The 25,289-nt window shown below is 38.8% G+C and overlaps 1 protein-coding gene across 8 annotated transcripts in view; it reads right to left on the bottom strand.

The window, feature by feature from the left end:
- LOC127811526 (probable LRR receptor-like serine/threonine-protein kinase At1g53430) overlaps positions 1-25,289 on the bottom strand; it is a 109,035-nt gene that overhangs the window by 39,833 nt on the left and 43,913 nt on the right. For 6 of the 8 annotated variants that reach the window (XM_052351465.1, XM_052351464.1, XM_052351467.1 and 3 more), the window contains 11 exons: positions 13,488-13,556; positions 13,299-13,364; positions 13,096-13,155; positions 8,146-8,184; positions 8,005-8,054; positions 7,527-7,894; positions 7,170-7,368; positions 6,955-7,092; positions 6,265-6,383; positions 5,849-6,059; positions 5,480-5,714 (listed from right to left, as the gene is read on the bottom strand). In XM_052351465.1, the coding sequence (XP_052207425.1) occupies positions 5,480-5,714; positions 5,849-6,059; positions 6,265-6,383; positions 6,955-7,092; positions 7,170-7,368; positions 7,527-7,894; positions 8,005-8,054; positions 8,146-8,184; positions 13,096-13,155; positions 13,299-13,364; positions 13,488-13,556 (1,554 nt within the window). The remainder of the gene's footprint in view (positions 1-5,479; positions 5,715-5,848; positions 6,060-6,264; positions 6,384-6,954; positions 7,093-7,169; positions 7,369-7,526; positions 7,895-8,004; positions 8,055-8,145; positions 8,185-13,095; positions 13,156-13,298; positions 13,365-13,487; positions 13,557-25,289) is intronic. The other 2 variants (XM_052351466.1, XM_052351468.1) reach the window with 2 other exon arrangements.

Below are 25,289 nucleotides of genomic sequence, written 5' to 3' on the forward strand. Positions count from 1 at the left end.
AGTATAGCGTAAAAAAATACTAGCATAAACTTTTGGAGGTAAGGAGCAAAAATCTGGTTCATGAGTGCTTGAAAGGTAGCAGGAGCATTAGTAAGGTCAAAGGGCATGACTACAAATTCATGTAGGCCTTGGTGGGTTTAAAAGGCTGTTTTGGGAGTATCGTTAGGTTTCATCCGGATTTAATGGTATTCGGATCGAAGGTCCAGCTTAGAGAAAATTTTGGCTCCTACTAGCTCATCCAACAACTCATCTATAAGGGGAATAGGAAATTTGTTCTTGATGGTGTGAGAATTGAGTTGACGGTAGTTAACACAAAATCTCCATGAGCCATCCTTTTTAACCAATAATACAGGTGATGTGAAAGAGCTTTGGCTCAGTTGCATAAAGGCAGTGGCTAACATATTGGAAATCTGTTTTCAATCTCAGCCTTTTAGGTAGGTGAATAACGGTAAGGTCGAATGTCTACTGGGGTAGTTTGAGGTTTGGGGGGAATGGCATGGTCCAAAGGTCTTTTGGGGGGTAATGAATTAGGCTCATTGAACAAGTCCTTATATCTTTCCAAAAGTAAGTCCAAGCTATCTATGGTAGATGTCTGGGAATAGGTTGTAACATCCTCCCTTTTCATGCCGTTGAAACTCCATTTCTTCCTCTGTTGCTTCCCTTTCTACCACTTGGATTGAGTAGAGCTATGTGATTTGCCCCCATTTTTTTTCAAATAACTTCTGTAGTTTACTTCCCTTAATCATCTTACACTCCACTTGTTCCAGGCTACCAGTTAACTTTAATTTCTTCCTCTCCATTTCTATCGTTACCTCTAACTTGTTGAATCAAAGGTAAGTGGAGTAATTGTCCTCATCCAATCCACTCCTAGGACAATATTGCATCCTCCCAATTCCAGTATTCTCAAATTAGCCTTGAACTCATAGCCATGCATCACCCAAAGTCAACACACTTACAATGGTTGTACATCTTATGTCCATTGGCTACGGTCACTGATAGTGGGGTGGTGTGGGTCATTTTGCATTTCAGCTCGTGGGCAGTGGCTTCATTCAAGAAGCTGTGGGTACTGTCACTATTGATCAACATCATCAGCCTCTTACTCCCTACGTGTCCCACCACCTTGATGATCTTTCCCATAAGCCCACCCTTAAGAGCATGAAAGGAGATTTCTCTCCCTTCTTGTCCTTGATCTTCTTCATAACCATCCTCTGCCTCTATCTTTTTCTTCCTGTTCTTCTCCTCCTCCTTGGATTTCCTCTTCCTTCCCTTCCGCCCCTTCCATGTTAAGCAGGTGTCTCCTGCACTAATGGTTGGGTCCATACTTATCACCACATTTGAAACATAATCCAAGCATTCTCCTTTGTTCCATTGTTAGGGCTCTATGAACCGGAGTAATAGGACCTCTTTTTGTTCCTCCCATGAACACTGCATGCATCAATGCCTTAGTGTTGCCCCTTGTTAGGTATCCAGCCACCTGCATTGCCCTTGGTGGTGCTTTGTTCCTCTTATATATGGCCTTTAGAGTTAATTCTTGCAACCTTGCCTTATCCGCTGCTTCCCTCACAGTGGTTGGTAAGAACATTTTTACCATGGATCTTAGCTCGTCTTTTAAGGCCACTAATAAAACTAGAAACAAAGTATTGGTCGGTGAGAGTAGGTTGGGCACTCCACATTAACGCCCCTAACTCCTCAAATTTTTCCTGATGCTCCGTAACAGTCCCTTCTTGCTTGAGTTTATTAAATTCCTCAATGACATCGGTCATATTCCTTTCCCCAAATCTCACACAACTCTTCTACGAAGTTAATCCATCTCACCCCCATTCCCATGGATCTAGACCATCCTTGGTACCAGCTATCGGCCACATCATTAAGATATGTCGTAGCTATGGTGATCCTTTGATACGTTGTAGAATTGGAACACCTCTCACACCTTCGGATCCACCAATGTGGTTTGGATCCTTCAAAAAGAGGTATCTCTAGCCTCGGTAAATGACCTTGGCTAGATCTAGAAGAATTCAGTTCTTTTACCTGATCATGCATCTCCTCGAAGTGTAGTTCTACCATCTCCAAAACTCCCTATGGTCTCGTTAATATGCCAGGTCCTGATGATCCTATCTCCGACTTTGCTCGAGGAGGAAACTCTGGTGGCAACCGAAATTGAGGTAACATGGACAACATATTAATCACGATATTAATCCGTTGATCCGTGAACTCCCGCTGCCTTGCCAATTCCCTTAGAACTCCTTCGTTGGATGCCGCTATATCCTCTCGCAGCTCCTTCCTAATGGTTCGCATCTCTTCTTTGCTCTGCGTAACCACCTCTTGCGTCTGGGTGAGCCCGACCTCTATCGCCTCCATTCGATTCTCCAACTGCTTTGTTCTAGTACCTTCTTCCATATCTCACGACTCCTCTCAATTCGTTAGCTCACTAATTTTGTCTTCCTTCACCGGATCACAGCCGAGGATAACTGGCTCTGATACCAATTGTCAAGCCTCGAGGAAGAGGCTTGAATTCAACTATTTAACAAGAGAGAGAGAGAGAGAGAGAGAATGGAAAGAGTTTGGGAGGGAAAGTGAAAGAATGAAATAGAGAGAGTGTCAGAGGGAAATAATTCAATTCTCATTCCACAATAAATTCCCATCCTTCCGCTGAGCAACCTTATATAGGTTGCTTCTCGTGGTTACATGCATCCCGAGGGCATTACAGTAAGGGCTAACAGAATCGGTTAGCTCCCTCCAATTATACAACTGAAAATTTAAAATGCAATTGAAAATTACAAAGTAATCTTTGGGGTCATGACAATCTAGAAGACCAGATTCAAGAAGACACAGCCTTGGATAAACCATTCTTAGTATATTCTAGAAGGCCTCGTGACCCTCAACCAAACCTAACATCTGATCCAGAGATTGGTCCAAAAACTGAGGCTACTGAGACTGGCAGTAACAGCATGACAGAGGCTACTTCAAACAGGTTTGATGATCTTGATATTCCCATAGCTCTAAGGAAAGGGATGAAATTGTGTACAAAGCATCCTATTGCAAATTATGTTGGATATTCCAAGTTGTCTTCACAATTCAAGGCCTTTACAACTAGCATTGATGAGATGGAAATTCCTAAGGATATACATCATGCTTTGAAAAACGAAAAGTGGAAGGAAGCAGTGATGAATGAGATGCAAGCCTTAGAAGCTAATGGCACTTGGGATATTGTCAAGTTACTAGCTGGAAAGAAAGTGGTTGGCAGCAAGTGGGTGTTCACAGTCAAATACCAATCTAATGGAAGCATTAACAGGTATAAGGCAAGATTAGTAGCCTAAGGGTTTACCCAAACCCAAGGGCTTGATTATGAGGAGACTTTTGCTCCAATCGCCAAACTTAATTCTATTCGAGTGTTGCTTTCAGTGGCGAATAACCTTGATTGGAAGTTACATCAGTTGGACATCAAGAATGCATTCTTGAGTGGGGAGCTAGAAGAGGAAATTTACATGAGGATTCCTCCAGGATTTGATACAGAAAATACAAAGGGAAAGGTATGCAAGTTAAACAAATCTCTATATGGCCTGAAGCAATCTTTGAGGGCCTAGTTTAAACAGTTTAGTGACACTATTCTTCAGTTGGGATACAAACAAGGGAAGGCAAACCATACTTTTTTCAAAAAAATTGAAGTGGATGGCAAGAAAACAGTTCTTATTGTTTATGTGGATGACATCATCATCGTAGGTGACAATACAATGGAAATTGAACGTTTAAAAGGAAAACTAAGGGTTACACTTGAAGTAAAAGATTTGGGAGAATTAAAATATTTCTTGGAAATGGAAGTAGCAAGAATATCTCAAATAAAGTATACTATTGATCTGCTAAAAGAAACTAGTAAGCTCGATTGCAAACCTGTTAATACTCCCTTAGAACCTAATTGGAAGAATAAAGAAGATAGCAAACAGGAGTATCAAGTTGACAAGGGAAGGTACTAGCATTTGGTAGGAAAATTGATCTATTTATCTCTTACAAGACCCGACATCACATATGTTGTAGACATAGTAAGTCAGTTCACGCATTCTCTTAAGAAAAGGCATTTAGAAGTAGCTTTACATATCCTCAAGTACCTAAAAGGTACACCTGGGAAAGGACTCTTATTCAAGAAGAATCAAGAAAGAGGAATTAGTGGCTTTGTGGATGCTGATTGGGCTAGTTCTATCGAAGACAATAGGTCAACTTTGGGGTTTTGTATGAAACTATGGGGAAATTTAGCGACTTGGAGAAGGAAGAAGCAATCAGTTGTGGTAAGAAACAGTGCAGAAGCGGAGTTTAGAGCCATTGCATAAGGAATTTGTGAGATCATTTGGGTAGAGAAAATGATGGAAGACTTACAACTTTTAGTGTCCTCATCAAAAGTTCTTTATTGTGACAACAAATCGACAATTAGCATTGTGAATAATTTGGTACAACATGACCGAATGAAACACGTGAGAATTGACCGACACTTTGCAAAAAAGAGATAGAGAGAGGAGGTATAAGTCTAACCTATATCCCTACCGAACTTCAAGAGGCAGATATCTTTTCTAAAGCTATGAATAAGCAAGGTTTTGAGGCTATTTGTGGCAAGCTGGGAATGAAAAATATCTATTCACGAGCTTGAGGGGGATTGTTGGAAAAGATAAAGAAGAAAGCCTAAGTTGTGGCTAAGAGGATAAGAAAGAGAGAAATTGAAGATAGAAAGGTTCAACTGTTAAAGATAAATATAAATCAGATAAGAAAATTAGCACTTATATATTTATCTTAATCTAAGAATTGTTATAATCTATACCTAAGTAGTAGGAGTGTAATCTAGTCCTAAAGTTTAGCCTAAAGTTTAGGAGTTGTGATGTATATATTTGCATCTTCCGGTTTAATGAATTTCTATGGAAGTAATTTCATCTATGAAACTTCCTGCAAATCTGCTCATCATATATATATATATATTTTGTAATATTCACCAAAGGGCCAAAGGGAATTCAGTTCACTAACATCTATTTTTGATCACAAGTATGGGGGTGAGCTGGTTTTAGGCAGTATACTTGAACTTTGTACAAAATCAGTTTATACAGCTTATCTACCACTCTCAAGTAAATAGTAAAGAACTACATTTCTGCTAATACTGAAACATATGTATATATATCAATTTTGTAAAGAAAACCATCCATCCTTCCAACAAAAGAGAGAACAAACATAAACTGTTACAGCCCATAATTTCATACTACCAACACAACGATATGTAGAGAAAACTTCAAGATGCAAGGTTGAAAATATTTGTAAAAAAAGTGGATGGTGATGGTTAACTGAGTTGTAAGTTTGTTAGTTCAACTCATGTAAGTAAACTTTCAATCCGACACATATCCTGTTCAAATGAACAGCTATTTTTGTGACCAATTATTGATATACGTCGACTAGTGAAAAACCATAAAGTTGCTTATAGAAGGCACGAAAGGGTGGGAAAACTCACATGGTTCCGGCAATCCGTGTGCTGATATGGGTGTTCTCCTCTTCGTTAAGCTTGGCTAAACCAAAGTCAGAAATCTTAGCATTCAGATCCTTATCGAGCAACACATTTGTGGCCTTGATGTCTCTGTGTACAATTTTCAGCCTCGATTCCTCGTGAAGATAAGCTAAGCCCGTTGCTATCCCTAAGCATATCTTTTTTCTTGTTCGCCAGTCAAGTTCTATACTACGTTTCTCACCTGTGTGAGTGTGTGTGTGTGTGTGAGAGAGAGAGAGAGAGAGCGAGAGAGAGAGAGGAGTTTACTTTATAGCTGCTTTCTCAAGATATACTGAAGTAACTGAACAATGTAGAAAGTGATAATGAAGCAATTACCGAAGAGTGCACGGGCAAGACAATTATTTTCCATGTATTCATATATTAGCAACAACTGGTTTCCTTCAATACAACAGCCATAGAGTCTGACAAGATTTGGGTGTTGCAATGCAGATATCATGCCTATCTCATTGACAAATTCACGATTTCCTTGCTTTGATTTGGATGACAGCTGTTTAACAGCAATTACAGTGCCATCTGACAGCATACCCTGACATCAAGCAGAGTGAAAACACATTTTCAATTTTTCAAAGTAATAGAAGATAGAAAATGAGGTAGGAACATAGAATATACTTGTCTTTATTTTCAGTTCTGCAATTAGATTTATAATTTAAAAGTCATGTGTCCCCAAATGCTGCATGATTGTTAGGTTGGGAACTTAAGGGTAAAAAACTAGTAACTTAGATGAAGATTACCTTGTAAACAGGCCCAAATCCACCCTCACCAATTTTGTTTACAGGGTCAAAATTACCAGTTGCAGCCTTTATCTGTCTTAATGTGAAATAACCTGTTGGCAGATCAAGTGCTTGAAGTTCTGTGACAATGGTAGGAATAGAAATCCCCAGAATGGAAGATATTAGAAAGCAAAAGAAAATATAAAATACAACAAAAATAGGATTCTCGACCAGTCTTTAGTTTGCAATGCTAGACAGACCATAACAGAACTAGTTTTGTGACCACTAAGATAAAAAATACCATCTTCATCATCGAGCACCTTACCTTGTTAGTTGAACTCTAGAGATAGTTTGTTTATCACAGCCAACAAAGATATGTCCTAATGACATACTAGATTTTGAGTTTCATGCTCACAATATTCCTATGGAAGACGGTAGCAGTGTCATTGTTAATCATTAAAGAAATTATCTATATACACAAAACTGTTATTCGTTTAGGGGCTATAAGCTAAACTTTGTACCACTCATAGACAGAGTTACCAAATTTTTAGATGTGCTCCTCTTGTGATGTTCATCCCTAGATATTTTACTAATATAAAACCCATAACAAACCTTGAGGATATCCAGTAAATCCAACATACTTACAGTAATCAGATAGCAACAGAGAAGAACTTTCAGAATTTTTTAAGTGTCAGATGACTCAGATCTAACCTTCATCTTTAGGGTTTTTTCCCCCAAGGTAACCTTTCATTCGTAAGGTAACAAGTATAAATGCAAGGAGCACACACAAAGCAGCCACAATGCTAGCAATAATTCCAACAGATAGTCCTGCAGTGTGAACATCAAAATCTACAAGAAACAAAAAGGATCAGTATCTGACTAGGTAGGAGTAAGAGAAGATAATCTGAAATAGAAGAAGTATTTACTCGGCGTCACTGTGATAGCCGATATAAGAGGTCCATAAACACCTCTGTCAGGAATTGCAGTGGTCCCTTTCCCTGACCAGTACAGGTGGATCTCCAAAGTGCTACCATTAACAAAGACATCGCTAAAGTCCTTGGTTATGCCTTTGCCAACAACTTTAGCTTCCTCCATAATGTTAAAATCCTTCAGAACTACATTGCCCTGAGGAAGCAGTGAATAACAATTAAGCTTGTGCCTGTAATTGAGGCTTCAAAATCAATAATACAAGAACAAATATTCCATAAAGCGACTGATATTCATGCAGAACCTCTAAATAGTCAAAAAGATATTCATGAAGTCTACAAGCACAGTGCCCTCACTTGGATTGACACGTCAAAGATGCGTTTCCCAAGGCTGCTGAATGTATGATCACCAGTGTACATTATTTCAGAAAAATGAAGGCGCACTCTATAACTTCCTGAATGCAAGCAAAGTCCATAGTACTTCAGTGAGTTAGGGGCTAGGCGGGCTGTTTTGTAGAAGTCTGGGTCAGTCAAGTTCAAAGATAATTCATTGTCTGCTTTGTAACTTGCATCGCTCTTCCCCATGAAAACTCCTGTGCTGCTATAAGCCCATTTTTGTGAAGACGGGAAAAAGTATGATGGACCCTCTGTGGCTAAGTCCTCTTCATATTCATTCCCCTCAAAAGTTATTTTGCCACCTCCACAATTAATGAATAAAGAATGGTCTGCACATACCACAGAAACCAGGGTACAAGATATTTAAGAAAGATCTTCAGATAAGAATAAATTTTCCTAGCACTATAATTGTGGTGTTTTTGGAAGGCTTTATGCTTACACTCGGGTTTTCTGGAGCAAGGGAGGTCCTTCCTCAAGCACCACTCAATTCTAAAAGAATGAGTACAATTTTGGTCATATGGCTTTTATCTACAGGTGTCTAAATAATTAAATTAGAATATGCCCAACTGAAGTAACTTACAAGTTGCTCTCTGCAGATGAATGGCTCAAAACTAAATTCCTGGTAACCAAACATAAAGGAGTCACTTCAAGATGAAATGAAAATTGGAACTGAAATAAAACAATAATGAAATTTGCTTCCATGCCTGGTAGATGAACAATCAAAGCTATAAACTTGCTAAGGCAACTGATGGAAAGGTCTAAAACTAAATGGAAAAAATGATCCACTTATAGTCTTTATTTGTAGATATGTTAAAAAAAAAAAAAGAAGAGCTTATGACAATCTCTGGAGAAGTCTTCACAAGGGTTTTGGAGATGGAACGGAGTCAACATATATCATGGAGTAGAAACATATGCTAGAACTTATGGAGCAAATACTGACACTTCTTGAATTAGAGTTGGATTACATCAAGAACCTACATTAAGATCAGCCCAGTCGCTAGCCAAAATTTTTTATAAACGTCATGCATGACGTAGCTCTTCATTATTGTTAGAAATATGTTCTGTAGAGTTTGTCAGCATGCATATGACTTTGTATGTGTATTATTAAAGTGTATGTCAGTACTTTGTATGTGTATTATTAAAGTGTATGTCAGTATGCATATGACTTTGTATTATTAAAGTGTCAGTCAGTATGAATGTGACCCTCAGTAAAGTGTCTTTGCATTATTGTTGAGGATGTGATGCTTGTGGTCAGTTCTAAGGCACTTCTCCTCCCCTATATAAGGAGAACTTTGGCCCCTTTGTAGACCATCGAATCCCAGAAATAAAATCTCTGAAGTTTCCTTGTTCATGGCATTCTAAACATTCTTCCTAGCCCTTTGCTTAGCATCTCTTCAGTAATGATAAACGTGAGCAAAGTAGTGAAGCAAATATGCTCTACAATTGCCTCTCTTGAGGATCCTCTCCATCAAAATGCCACCATTACCAACCCATGATCCTGAAAGTCCAGGGGTGGAAAAGCATGTAAAAGGCTAGGACTAGAAAGGCTTGCTTTTGTGATTTAGGGTTTAGCCTTGTGTCTAGGCATACCTCATGCTTCTCCTTGTCTCTAGTTTCTTGTCAGAATCCTATCTCACACACAACAAACACAGCTTACAAAAGACAAAAATTTAAAAGATATTGAGAGAGCAAAATTCAACACACTTTTCTCCCAATTTTTCATTAACAAAGGCTGCTATATATAGCAGTTGATTGATTGACAAGATCTACTTAACACAACAATTAAAGCATTTCTTTACTTAGACAACATTCCTAGATTTAAGGACATACACACATTCACTAGATTTCTTCACCATAATTTTTGGAATTGGACTGCAAAAGATCACATCAGAAAAATCTCACACATTCTAACACTCCTCCTTGAGATTTTTCTTGGAGATTCCAATCTTTGCTATCAACTCTTCAAACATGGACCTTCACAATCTGATTTGCAATGAACCAGCTTCACAAAATAATTCTTCTTAGCTTCTTTGATTGGACTGTTCTTCACATAAATTTGCTTTGCTCTTCCCTACTGAACATGATGATTAGTAACTAAAATAGCAGAATTTTCACCATTGAAAGGTTTTGAAACTCCAGCTTGATTCAATCTCACATTTGATGAACTCCTCTTGGACCAAATTACTTGATTAGCTCTTGAAGGAACAATCAGCTTTTCAACCTTAACTTTTGACACATTTTCATCACAAACTAATGGCATGGAACTTGATTTACTCATCTTTAACTCCTCCTTAATTGATTTACTACAAACATCTGATTTTGGACTCTTAATGTCTGAAATAAGATCGCAAATGGCTGCATTACAACGCTCAATTTTCTTTCCAGCATCTGCAGAATCAGTTTTCTCCAACCTTTTCTTTTCCTCTGCAATTCTGTCTTGATTAGCTACCATATCACTTCTGGTACAAAATACATTAGATTTCAAATTCAAGACAAAGCTATTGTTTTCCATTCTTGCTTCTGCAATCTTGCAACCATGTGAATCAAATATAATGCAGAGATTTCTTTGAAATACCACAGAATTTCCCTTATTTATCAATTGTGCAACACTAAGAAGATTTTGCTCAAGCTTTGGTATAAACAAGACGTCTGAAATAAGTTTCATACCTTTCCCTGTCTGGAGTGCAATTAAAGCTTTTCCTTCAGCTTGTACAACCTCTCCATTTCCCATTATGACTTTGGTTTTGATTGATCTATCCAAGAACTTAAAGAAGCTAGCATCTTTGGCCATATGGTTGTTGCAACCAAATGTATTTTTCTGGTGACTCACAAACTTGAGATGCAAAAAATAGATATTCTTCAGCTTGTGATTGTTCATCAATGAAATTGACTTGCTGAATAGGTTGCTGTTGAGTTTGATTTTGCTTTGCTCTGCAAAAATCTTTCTATATGACCTTGCTTCTTACAAAATTGCATCGAACCTTTTTCCAGCATCTATCTTCAGCATGATTTGTCTTTCCACAAGTTCCACAAGGCAGAAATTTTCTTTTCCCATAACCATCTCTATTTTCGTCTTGCCCTTCCTTTATTCTTAGTGGAGCTTTTCTCTTATGCTTTGCTTGGAGAGCTTGGAAGGCTCCTTCGGTAACATCTTCAGACCTCATTGAGACTCTTTGCTCTTGTGCTTGCAGCTGAGAGATAAGTTCAACAACAGTAAGAGTCCTCAAAGTCACACGATTCTTCTGTAGCTGAAATCTTGGACTCAAACTTATCAGGGAGGGTTATCATGATCTTTTCCACCACCTCTTGATCTGAAATAGACTCACCATAGAGTCTAATCTGATTAACTATTTCCATAAGTTTAGCAGCATAATCTTTAACACCTTCAGATTCATTCATCCTCAAGAGTTCAAACTCTCTCTTAAGAGTCAAAAGCCTGACTGCCTTAACCCTGTCACTTCCCTCAAATTCTTCTTTCAATTTGTCCTAGGCCTCCTTTGCTATTTCACAGGCCATTATCCTTGCAAAAATAACTTCTGATACTGCGAATGAAGGCATGTAAGTGCCTTGGGACTCTTAGTAACCTGCTCCTCATGCTTCTTGATTTCATTCAAGGTAGCATTTTCTCTCAAAGATGGAACACATGCTGCTCCTTGCTCTACTACACCCCACAGGTTGAGAGCTTTCAAGTAGGTCTTCATTTTCATAGCCCACATTTGATAATTCTCACCAGAAAAAAACTAGAGAACCAACTGCAGAGAAGCTTCCTGATGCCATAACAATCAACTTTCAAATTTTTGGTTTAGTGAAAGGATGGCTGACTTGTTTTCTCTCAAACATACAATGTTTAATCCCCATGAACAAAGAAAAAAAGAGGAGATTATACCCACAACCCTTAAGAAAACAACTCTGATACCATGTTAGAATCCTATCTCACACACAGCAAACACAACTTACAAAAGACAGAAATTTAAAAGATATCGAGAGAACGAAATTCAGTACACTTTTCTCCCAATTTTTCATTAACAAAGGCTGCTACATATAGCAGTTGATTGATTGGCAAGATCTACTTAACACAACAATTAAAGCATTTCTTTACTTAGACAACATTCCTAGATTTAAGGACATTTAGACAACATTCCTAGATTTAAGGACATACACACATTCACTAGATTTCTTCACCATAATTTATAGAATTGGACTGCAAAAGATGACATCAGAAAAATCTCACACATTCTAACATTTCTCCTGGTATCAAAGCCATTAAGGGATTAATCTACTATATCACTGTGAGTGGAAAACAATATCATGGTGTTATTTGAATACTTACATTTTGTTTCTTTATGCTAACCCTTGCGAATTGCTTGTATCTTTAAATTCATCTAATTTCTTTAAATTGCATAAACTGGGGGCATAGGAGTTCATATTTGGTGTTACATGATATGACCATCTTGATTCTACATCTATGTTGCATGGCATTGGATGCTAACATGACATAACTATTGCATATACAGCCTCCACTTCTTATGTATAAGAAAACTAAAGTATAGAACTTATCATGCATTCGTTGCATTGGGAGTAGGTAGATAGAGCACTGTATGCTAACTATAATATAGTCAGTCAATGGTGCACCATATAGTACTAATAGGCAAGAGTATGTTCTGCTGTTATGTTTAATTGTTAAAGTACATGAATAATTGGATGCTAGTTCTACTTGCTTGCTCCCATCACTATACATATTCTATTCATTATGTTTATTACTATTATTATAACATGTTTAGTTATCTCTTTCTACTATTTAAAATGTCATGGCATGCTTAGTAGTAGGTCTTGCAACACTAATTCTTATTTCCCACATCATAATGCTTTTCACCCCTCACTATATCCATTGGCCCTTAACTCACCCTACTACAGTTTCTAGTTGTAAGTCTAGGCACCAATGTTATTTCAAGGATCACGGTATGAAGTTCTAACTACATTCGTACCTTAGTAATGTTCCAGGGATACAACACACCATAGGCAGTGAGATAGGGTTTGGAGTAATTTTTCTTTTATTGAATTGTCCTATAAATTTCAGTTGTATTGAGATATTGTTCTTTATTAAAAATGATGATATTTGACAATGAAGGCACATGTTTATGATATGGAAATTTGACGCTAAGTTCCATTATTTGAGATGAAACATGAATCATGAACCATGAGGCTTTCTACTCTCAGCAAGACCCACAACCCGTTTGGGGATAGTGCCAGTCATTCCCCTAAAAATGGGTTGTGACAGCAGATGTAATGAAAAAAAAAATTATAGTGAAAGATATAAATAAGAACAAAGAAAAGAAAAGAAGAAAACTTGGCGGGAAACTCATTAGGCATAACACGGATTATAATGACCTTAAAAAATATATGGTCGTGGATAAAGATGATTGGCTATAATACATGCACGTGACCCCAAATAGTCAGATAGTCTTGGTATGTTGGTATTCTTGTTGCTGCTGTTGTTGTTTTCGTATAGAACAGTAATAAAAGAACTTACACACTTGATGGTTGGCAACCATATGGAGATGACTTTGTGAAGTTGTTGTAAGATATATCACTGCAACAGAAATTGGAATGACATATGATAAATTTCTCAGTGATCAGGATCAATCTCAACATGGTTCATGACATATGGAAAATGCATCTGTAAACATCTTTTGTGGCCAGAAAAATAATCAAAAGGTTGGAAAGAGTACTAACATATAGTTTTTGCTGTTTATAATCCAATTGGGTACTTCTCCACTGAGTGAGTTGTGATTCAGAAACCTACAACATTAGGATGTCTCACATTTTTAGCAGCCATCAAACATGATACACCAACTAGCTTCACAAATAAGTAAAAAGAAGAGGTTGAGTTCAGCATGCAACTGTTTGAAAATTATTACTTACATGTAATCTAGATCTGAACCCTGAAGTGTCCCTGGAATTTGACCAGTCAACATGTTAAAGCTCAGGTCTCTGTAAGTAAAAAGTATGGATTATTATCTGTTGAAGGAGATAAGAAGAAAAACTTAAATTCAAGTTGCTGTTTTTGAATGGAAACTGGGAGATGATGCGGTTAAACAAGGAGTGATAAGGAGTATTTCAAACTAAAGAGAAGAGAGGATAAAGAGATGCAGTGATTCCATAAAAATAGGAAAGAACTGCCACTCAAATTTTAAATTCATCCCTATTTATCTGTAACATGTTTGAACTTGTTTTCTTGTATTTTAGACCTGTATTTTAGGAGCAATCATAGCCAAGCTCATGTATATATATCCATCGGAAGCTCAATACAAAGTAAGAAAACCAATTGAATTGTTAGTCTCCAAAATACCTAAGTTATTCCTACTTAGGTTATTTGTTTTGTTCATGGTATCAGAGCCACCGATCTTGTGGCTGAATACCTTATCCTATCCCCCCAACAAGCTATAGAGCCCATAATGGTTGGGAGCCAATCAACTAGTGAAACCTCCACCACCATCCCTGTACCAATGAGGACCACACAGGTACCTGCTATTCCCATCTCTCTTGATAGCCATACCCTTCAAATTACTCAACACAAACTGAATGGAACAAACTTTCGAGAGTGGTCTCAATCAATTTTGTTGGTGATTAAGGGAAAAGGAAAAGTGGGATACCTTATCGGTGCCACCCCTATGCCTAATAGCAACCTGTGGAGTATGGGATGCTGAGAATTCCATTGTTGTAATTAATTCTATGGAGCCAAAGATTGGAAGGACCTATCTTTTCTACAAAACAGCTAAGGAAATTTGGGAGGCAATGCAAAAACTCTACTCTGATATGGAGAACATTGCTCAATGTTTTGAAATCCAGTCAGCAATTCGGACAACTAGACAAGGTAACCACTTAGGAACTGAATACTATAATATTTTAACTGAGTTGTGGCAGGAGATGGACTTGTTTTATGAAATCAGTTGGGAGTGCTCCGAAGATGGAGTGAAGTACAACAAGATGTTGGAGAAAGAATGAGTGTTTAACTTCCTCTATGGACTCAACACTAACCTAGATGAGGTTCGCGTTAGGTTGCTAGGAACTTAGCCTTTTCCATCCATACGGGAGGCGTTTGCAAAAGTAAGATGAGAAGAAAGTCGAAAGAAGGTAATGTTGAGTTCATTTTCTACCAATTAGAATAGCACTCAAAATTCAGCCTTAGCTACTTGAAAAATGAAAACTACAACATCACCACGTGGTGAATCTCAACGAGACAAATAGTGATGTGATCACTGTGATAGACCTTTGCTGGAAAATCCATGGCAAACTAGCAAATTGGAAGCTAAAAACTTATAAGAAAGTCACTCAATCAGCCTATGCAGTAGATTCTGAAGTGGGAAGGACAACTAACCTGACTTTGATTATGGATCAATTGGAACTTCTATAGCAGGGACTAAATCAAACAAGAGTGTCAAAATCCTCTGATTCAACAAAACTTCCTAAACCAACAGCATCCCTTGGAAAACAAGGTACATCACACCAATTTCTCCTCTATAGAAAACTTACTACAGATATTTGGATTGTAGATACAGGTGCCTCAAATCATATAATAGGTTCAATTAATGCACTGTCAACCTATAAGAAATGTGGTAGGAATGTAACAGTCTCAATGGCTAATGGGTCAGTCTTTGTTGTTGAAGGGGAAGGATTCGTCCATTTAGTAGGCCTACACATAAAATCCGTCTTATGTGTGCCTAACTTGAAATGCAACTTATTATCTATGAGTAAGCTAACCAAAGAGTTGTATGGTGACATTCTTTCCATCTCATTGTGAATTTTAGGTCCTATTTTCGGGAAAGATGATTAGCAGTGCTGAGGAAAGGGAAGGTCTTTTCTATGTTTCAAGAGCCTATACATCTAGGTTACATAACAAATTCTATTTTTTTGTTGTCTCAAATTTTGACATAATGCTATGGCACAAACGATTAGGACATCCTAGTTTTAGCTATTCGAAAATATTGTATCCCATTTGTTTATCAATAAAGGAAGTGATTCTTTCCAATGTGATGTGAGCAATGTATACTTGCTAAACAAACTAGAGTATCTCATCCTATTCATTCTTATAAACCCTCCAAACCATTTTACTTGGTTCATAGTGACATATGGGGACCAGCAAAAATTCCTAACATAACCAATACACGTTAGTTTATCACCTTCATAGATGATCATTTGTTGGGTTTTCTTAATGAAAAATAAATCTGAAGCCAGTGCAATCTTCAAAAAATTCCATCAAATGGTATGTAACGTTTTTCAATCCTTAATCTATGTCCTTCGATCGGATAATGGTAGGGAGTACTTCTCAAATGAGTTTAACCATTATTTAGTTGAACATGGGATTATTCATCAAAGTTAGCCCTATAATCCTTAATAGAATGGAGTGGTTGAAAGGAAGAATCGACACCTCCTTAAGACTGCTCGCTCCATGATGTTTACCTGCTCAGTCCCTATTTCCAATTGAGGGGAGGCAATTCTTACAGCTGCTTATTGTTTAAAAGAAGAATAAAACATCCAATCTTATTCGTTCTGAGGGAAAGCTTTAGCATATATACACGCCTATCACTGGTACAGGCAGTTTCCTAAATCTAATTAGGAAGATTCCTAATTAGATAGTTTCCTAAACTAGCTTAGGAAATATGTACAGAAAAGGAAACAACTTACAACTATAAAATACAATAAAACACAATCAAATCAAAAAAGACAATCAACATAATGCACGATATACACAATATTCGGAAGGAATCTACTTGTTTTCTAACACTCCCCCTCAAGATAGTGATTGTATATCATGCATTCCCATCTTGCTCAATATCTTGTGATATAAATGACTCGATAAGCCTTTAGTCAAAACATTCGCTAGCTGCTCTCTTGTGGGAACAAAGGGGGTACAGATCAGTCCACTTTTAAGTTTCTCCTTGATGATGTGCCTATCTACCTCAACATGCTTTGTCCTATCATGTTGAATTGGGTTATGGGCTATGCTTATAGCTGATTTGTTGTCACAATAGAGCCTATAGGAGTTGACCACCGGATTTTCAAGTCTATTAGAACAATTTTTAGCCATAGTAGTTCACAAATACCTAAGCCCATAGATTTGAATTCGGCTTCAGCACTAGACCAAGCCAACACATTCTATTTTTTACTTCTCCAAGTGACAAGATTTCCACCTAAGAACATGTAATAGCTTGAAGTGGACCTCCTATCCACAAGGGACCCTGCATAATCAATATCTGCGTATGCTTCCAATGATAATTTTCCTCTCTTTTTAAACAGAATAGCCTTACATGGGGTGCCCTTTAGATAGAGACCATCTTTTACCCTGGCACGCCTAATCATCTTCCTCAAGTCCTTTTCCTGAAATTCACAAAAGGAAGGATAGAAGATGGCACGGAAGTTAGATCATGGGTTAATTTTTGAATGGAAACTAGATTAGTGAAAAGCTTAGGGACATGTAGGACATCTCTTAGGGTTAGATGGCTGTTAATGAGTATATCCCCTTGTCCAGCTATAGCTGTTAAGGATCCATCAGCCAACATAATTTTTCTTGTACTAGGGCATGGTTTGTAGGACAAAAATTTGGTAAAGGAAGAGGTCATATGGTCTGTAGCCCCAAAGTTAAGGATCCAAGTATTTTCTAGGGCTATGTCTGAAGTATGTAAATTAAATGAAGTGGAAGTAATACCTGTGAAGGCTAAGTTAGAAATACCTACCCCTGACCCCTTTTCAAGAGTTCCCAATAAACTCCTTAATTTCTCTATTTCCTCCCTATTTAGCTTCATTGAATTAGCCTGATCTAGAGCTTTACCTTCTACACTCTGTTGGTTGTTGGCTACATAGGCATGTCCTTCTGGTTGTCCTCCTTTAGTTGGCTTACTATGAAGCTTCCAGCATTTGTTAACAGTGTGTCTGGGCTTTTTATAGTAGGTGCACCACAGATTATCCTTGTTTGTGGTTTTAGCTGAGTCCAAATCCTTCCTCTCTTCTCTTGCTATTCTCTCCTAACCAAGGCCTTTCAAAGTTAATAGGGTTGAACCCTCCATAGGATTTGTCTCCAACATTACCCCCCTCCTGCCTCCTCTGCACACACTATTGATATTACCTCATTTAAAGAAGGCAAATCAGACTTGCCAAGGATTTGGACCCTAACTGCATCATACTCCACATTCAGTCTTGCTAGAAAGTCGTAGGTTCTCTCCTCCACAAACCTCTTTTGGATGGCAGTATCTTCACTGCACTTCATTTGGACACACTGATAGTGATCCAATTTTTGCCACAAGGTTTGCAGTAAGTTTGCATACTTGGTTATAAACCGAGTCCCTTGTTTAGTGGCTACTACCTTAGTCATAATTTCATAGATTTGAGCAGCATCATTTACCTTAGAATAGGTGATCTTTACAGCTTCCTAGATCTCTTTAGCCGTGGTAAGAAATATCACCGTGTCATTGATTTCTGGAATCATTGAGTTCCAAAGCCAGGACATCACCAGTGAGTCCTCCTCATCCCAAGAGGCGTACGCAGGATTACTCTCCTTAGGCCTGGTTTCAAGCAAGTGGCTTAACTTTCCCTTATCTTTCAGGAACGTCCTAATTAGTTGGGACCACTTGAAGTAATTTTTTCCATTCAACTCGTAGGCTACTTGGATAATTTGTAACTCACCACCAGTGATCACACCACTACTAGAACTGCTTGAGAAAGGGACTTCATTGGTGCTATCGGATTCTATGGTTTCGGTCGTGACTCAAGTCTATGAAAGAAGATTGGATCAAAGAAGGTTTTAGGCTACAAATGACTGAGGAAAACCTTATCTTGAGGATAGAACCTAAGGCTCTGATACCATGTTGAAAAGAAGAATAAAACATCCAATCTTATTCATTCTGAGGGAAAGCTTCAGCATATATACATGCCTATCACTGTTTAGGCAGTTTCCTAAATCTAATTAGGAAGATTCCTAATTAGATAGTTTCCTAAATTAGCTTAGGAAATATGTACAGAAAAGGAAACAACTTACAACTGTAAAATACAATAAAATACAATCAAATCAGAAAAGACAATTAGCATAATGCATGAAACAAACATTATTAGGAAGGAATCTACTCATTTTCTAACACTTATCTCATTAACAGACTCCCTTCCAGGGCTCTCAATTTTAAGACTCCCTTGATTACTTTTCTTGAATTCTATCCTCACCACACTAGGATGCTTAATTCTCTATCACCAAAAATATTTGGGTGTACTGTGTTTGTGCATGATCTTTCTCCCTCTCATTCCAAATTGGATCCTAAAGCTTTAAAATGTGTGTTTGTTGGCTATTCTCCAACACAACAAGGATACACGTGTTATTGTCCTAACACTTGCAAATTCCTTGTCTCTTGTAATGTCTCATTTCTCAAGAATCAATATTTTTATCCCTAGGAGGGGATATCTAGTGTAGAGAATATTGGTATACCTCCTTTTCTCTTCCTTTTCCAACTAACATCTTTGAGGTAGTCGCTACTCCTACTCCTACCCAAATTTATGTAACTGAGCAAGGGGGAGAATAGGCACAGGTTCCTAAGAAATCAACCTTGGTTTATTCTAGAAGACCCCATGGTCCTTAGCAAGGTCAATTGTCACTACCAGAGACAAGTTCAGTGATTGTAGATGGGAAAAAGGTAGTAACTAAAGAGTTTGATGATTTGGGCATACCAATAACCCTTCAGAAAGGAGTAAGGTCATGTGCCAAGTATCTTGTATCTAACCACTTAGGCCCCGTTTGATAGCATTTAGTTGGAAAAGAAAACATTTTCCAACTTGCATGGAAAACAAACCCCCCCCTCCTAAATGGAATTTTCCATGGAAAATAGGCCAAAACATGCTTTAATGGTTATACATGAATTCCATGGAAAATGTAGTGTGTCAAACAACAAAAATGGAATTCAATTCCTCAGATGTGACATTTTCCATGGAATTTCCATGCTATCAAACGGGGCCCTAATATATTCCAAATTATCTCCACAATTCAAGGCATTCACTACTAGTGTTGATGAGATCAAGATTCTTAAGGATGTATATAGTGCCCTAAAGGACTCACAATGGAGAATCGTTTTGATGGATGAAATGTAAGCTTTAGAAAGAATGGTACATGGGATATTGTGACTTTACTTGACAACAATAAGGTGGTTGGCAACAAGTAGGTGTTTACTATCAAATACAAGTCAGATGGTAGTCTTGACAGGTACAAGGAGAAATTAGTAGCCCAAGGATTTACACAAAGGCTTAGACTATGAGGAGACATTTGCTCTGGTTGCTAAATTGAATTCTATACGTATCTTGCTCTTACTTACAGCTAATATAGACTGGGAATTACACCAACTTGATATTAAGAATGCATTTTTGAATGGTGAACTGGAAGAGGAAATCTACATGAGAATTCCTCTCCGTTTTGAGATAGAGGATAGGAAGGGAAAGATTTTCAAACTAAAGAAATCCCTATATGGGCTAAAATAGTCCCCTAGAGCTTGATTTAAAAGGTTTTATGTTACTTTGAACCAGCTGGAGTACAAGCAAAAGCAAGCCGATCATACGTTGTTCACAAAGCATGAAACAGATGGTAGAAAAACCATTCTAATTGTTTATGTGGATGATATTATTATCATCGGAATTAATAATCAATAAATAGAGCAACTCAAAAGGCAATTAAGACATGTTTTGAAGTAAAAGACCTAGGACAGCTGAGTTATTTCCTAGGGATGGAGGTGGCTAGAAGCAAAGGGGGTATTTTTATCTCTCAAAGGAAATACACTCTTGATTTATTAAGGAAAACAAATAAACTCGCCTGTAAACCTACTAGTACACCTTTAGAGCTAAACTGGAAATATAAATGATTGGAGAAGAATGTCAAGTAGACAGAGGGAGATATCAACATTTAGTGGGCAAACTAATCTATCTATCCCTTACACACCCTGACATTGCATATACTGTGAGTGTAATGAGCCAATTCGTGCATTCCCCCACCAACAAACACCTTAATGTTGTCATATTCTCAGGTATCTTAAGGGCATACCCAGAAAAGGGCTACTATTCGAAGAGAAAGAGGACAGAGGAATTATGGGATATGTAGATGCGAATTGAGCTTGCTCTATTGAGGATATCAAGTCTACATCTAGTTATTGCATCAACGTATGGGGAAATCTAGTTACATGGAGAAGCAAGAAACAGAATGTGGTTGCTCGTAGTAGTACAGAAGCAGAGTACCGAGCCATTGCTCAAGGTGTGTGTGAGGTTATTTGGATTGAGAAACTAATGAAGGACCTGGGCATGTCTATATCTACTCCCATAAGGCTATACAATGACAGCAAATCAACAATAAGCATTGTAAATAATCTGGTGCAACATGACAAAATAAAACACGTGAGGATTGATCGACACTTTGTTAAACAAGATTTTGGAGATGGAGGTATTAATCTCTCCTATATTCCCACTAAATCTCAGGAAGCTGATATCCATACAAAGGCTATGTCAAGACAAGGGTTTGAATCAATTAAGGGAAAGCAGAGAATGATAAATATGTATTCACCATCTTGAGAGGGAGTGCTGAAGGAGATAAGATGAAAAACGTAAATTCAAGTTGTTTTTGAATGGAAACTGGGAGATGATAGAGTTAAACAAGGAGTGATAAGGAGTATTTCAAACTAAAGAGATGAGAGGATAAAGAAATGTAGTGATTCCATAAAAATAGGAAAGAATTGCCGCTCAAATTTTAAATTCAGCCCCATTTATCTGTAACATGTTTGACCTTGTTTTCTTGTATTTTATCCCTATTGTACCACTCAAAATGAGGGGAATTCAAAAGTTTTTCTTTTCTTTCTTTCCAGAGTAAGGTTTTCTCGGGAGGGAGGTTATATAGGGAGAAAGGCGCTTTCCGGTGAACAGACTCTTTAATCAACCGTAATCCTTTCTGGAGAGAGCTTCTCTCTGGACTACATAGAATCCTTTCTGGACTGCATAGAATCCTATTTGGAAAGAGCTTCTCTCCAGACTGAATAGAATCCTTTCCGGAGACAGTTTGTCTCCGGACTAGTAACTCCGATCCCGCATGATGTAAGTCGCGTGCCTCTCGGGATCCGAGATATGTGCCCCATAAATACCCAACTACAAAACTCAGCAAGGGATCATTTTTTTGACATCCGATAAATTGGAGCGACTGAGAGTATTCTTACTGTTTTCTTTCGGGTAATTAATTGCTTGCTTCAGGTACTGACTTAAGCGGCGAGGGTCTTTGCGGGTGAGCATCCCCCGTGAGCCTTCTAATCCCTTTTGTTGGTGTTAACAGTGATACGAAGAGAGCCAATCAAAATACTATTCCTTCTCGAGAGGATAGAATCCTTTCTGGAAGCCAAATCAATCCTTTCGAAGAGACCCACCAATTCTTTCCAGAAGTCGTCGGCACACCTTCCCGGAAGAGCTTCATCCTTCCCAGAAGAATACTATCTCTTCCCAGAAGCCTCACATCTTAGACACACCCATTCCCGAGAGACATTCTTTCCGGAGACTCATTTCTTTTGGACGAATCATTTCTTTCGAGAGACTCATCTCTTTCAGGAGAATCATTTCTTTCGGGAGACTCTTTTCTTTTGGGAGATTAATTTCTTTCTGGAGACCGTTTCTCTAGGGAGAGTCATCCCACATTCTTAACAAGCGTTGTCAATCTAGAGATTGCTCCCACGTTACAAATCTTGATTGTTGTATTTCGACAATAATAATTTAGCGTCGTCTGTGGGAAAATGAACAAAAAGCCAAATTGTGAATTGCTACTAATGGCAAACACTAGAAATAATCGTCGAACTCACTCTCAAGGTGGAGAGTCTCGCCCACCCCCATGAGACAGCCAGCATTCAACAGGAGCACGCTTGCCTCCATAAGGCTTTCATCAACAAAGGAGTACACAGCCAGCTCCCCTAGATCCTCAACAACAGGTAGAGAACCAACTATCACCCCAAGGCTTCCAACATTTGTTTGAAATTAATCAGCATAGGCATCCCGAACAACTGGACACTTCACAACAGGCTCTTTCCACAGTTCCTTGGGAAGCTTATGAAGCTCTACAACAATAGCATACGGAGGGAATGCAAGCGTTACGAGACATGGTAAGGATCCTCCAAAGCACGGTTCCCCATGTAATGTTACCTGCAACACTAACTAGATTTGTGCCAAAAACCACCCCACCAAGGACGACCCAGCTAAGAGGTAAAGAACTCAGTTCCTACAGGAAAGCTACACCCGACACTCAGTCTTGATCCTCTCCACGCCAGGGAAACCAATCAAAGCCTCTGCCACCAGGACAAGCACGAGAACATAATTATTAAAGAGGCAGATAAAGCCCCACCAAGGGTTCCACCCCAAGGAATATAGAAGCTGACAATCATATTGTGGCAAATATGTGAGACGCTATGAAAAGGGTATTGGAAGAAGTGTTGGAGCAAAAGCAGTTGGTCCCAGTCACGGAGGAATAGCCAAGAAGGAAGTCCCCCTTAACTGAAAACATATTGGGAAAATCACTACCAAGGAAATTCAAAATGCCTCAGGTTCCCTCTACGCGGGTAAGGATGATCTTGATGATCATATCCAGAACTACGAATCTCTAATGATGCTCCATGGCGAGGATGACGAGATTATGTGTTGGGCATTTTCATTGACCTTGTCAGGACACGCCTGGACTTGGTTTAACAGTCTATCAAAAGCATCCATCTCCTTATTTGAGCAATTGCGAACGGAGTTCATCAAAGCCTTTGTAATTAACAGTCGGCAGAACAAGAATGCGACGCATCTCCTCAGTATCCGACATGGGGGGCAAAGAGACCCTTTGCCAATTTGTGGTTAGATTCTACAACGCTACACTGGAAATTCGTGACTTGCCCGTGGAAATAGTGGTATCAACAATGTTACATGGAACACGTTTAACTTCCCTACAGAAGTCACCATCTCTATACCTGCCAAACTCTTTGATAGATTTGTTCGTCAAGGCAAATAAATATATACTCCATACAGAGGTCATGCAAACTGTGAGGATAAAGAGTGAAAGAGAAAAGAGCAAGACATTAAAGAAAACCCTAAACAGCTACAGGACAAGGTCAGAACACCAAATGTAACAGCACCCCAATTCAATCACTACGCCCGACTCCTCCAGCCAAGGTTAGCCATACTAACGACCATAAAAGGGTCGAGGCTCGTCAAGCTCCCAGAGAGAGTTGATCGGCTAATGGGAAGGAAACGGAATGAATACTGCCAATATAATCGAGCTCACGATCATGCCACCGATCTATGCCACGAGTTAAAAGATAAAATTGAGATACTCATTCAAGAAGGGCACTTGCAGAAGTATGTGCGAGAAGATGAGGAAAATGATAAGCAAAGAAGGGGAGAGAGGCTCGAAGGACAAGAAAGACGCAGCCATGGGCAGCAAGAGAGAAAGAGAGACCACGTGCAGAATCCCCTAGATAATGAACCGACGCAACAGGCCATACACATCATCTCAAGTGGCGAAACTTTAGCTAGAGATAGCTCTTCTTCTCAGAAGGCCTATGCTCGCCTAGCCTACTAAGTCAACTATGTGGGGGAGATTAAGGAAAATGAAGACCCCATTACCTTCACACCTGTTGACTGGGGGGATGTAATTCTCTCACATGATGATCCAATGGTAATTTCAGCTATCATCGCCAAGCATCCCATCGGGAGAATCCTAGTAGAGAGTGGCAGTTCGGTCAGCCTAATCCATTGGAATTGCTTCGAGCAAATGAGTATTGCCCATAACCAACTCAAACGAGTTTCCTCACCCTTATACAATTTCACTGGAGAGACAATCCTAGTGGTGGGATCAATTCAATTGCCAATCACAATGGGCTCCGAACCTTAGAACATAATGCTGCAGGCCAACTTCATGGCAGTTAAGACCACCTCGTCTGCATACAATGCAATCCTTGGTTGCCCCCTACTCAATGATGTTAGGGCTATAGTCTCCTCCTGTTATCTATTGATGGAGTTTCCTACTCCTTCAGGCATAAGGCAAGTTCGAGGAGACTAACGACAGGCACGTTCTTGCTACATGTCGTTCACAAAGGGAAAGAAGAGCAAAGAAAGTACAGGATTGATTGGCAGGCTTTAACAATTGTAATTTTTTTTCATTCTGAGTGGCATGCTTTAAATTTACTAAGTAATGTAAGCCTCCGGCAAGACTATGGACATAAGCATGTTTGGTCGACTCATATCAAAAAGAAGATGCTTGTACTCACTAATACAATACATCACCATTATTTGTGCATCCTCTATTGTATTTCCCAGGGCCCGAGAACAATCACTTCATCAAAACGATTGGCCCATTGTCTTGTCTAACGACCTAGTAACGCGGTTCGCACAATCCCTTCGTCAAAATGATTAGCCCATTATCCTGCCTAACAGCCTGATAACGCGATTCGCACAATCCCTTCGTCAAAATGATTAGTCCATTATCCCACCTAACGGCCCAGCAACGCGGTTCGCGCAATCCCTTCGTTAAAACCATTGGCCCGTTGTCCTACCTAACAGCCCAGCAATGCGGTTCGCGCAATCCCTTCATCAAAACGATTGGCCCATTGTCCTACCTAATGGCCTGACAACGTAGTTCGCACAATCTCTTCGTCAAAACGATTAGTCCTTTGTCCTGCTTAACGACCTGACAACGCGGTT

The sequence above is a fragment of the Diospyros lotus genome, chromosome 10 (genome assembly GCF_014633365.1).
Source record: "Diospyros lotus cultivar Yz01 chromosome 10, ASM1463336v1, whole genome shotgun sequence".
Classification (NCBI taxonomy): domain Eukaryota; kingdom Viridiplantae; phylum Streptophyta; class Magnoliopsida; order Ericales; family Ebenaceae; genus Diospyros; species Diospyros lotus.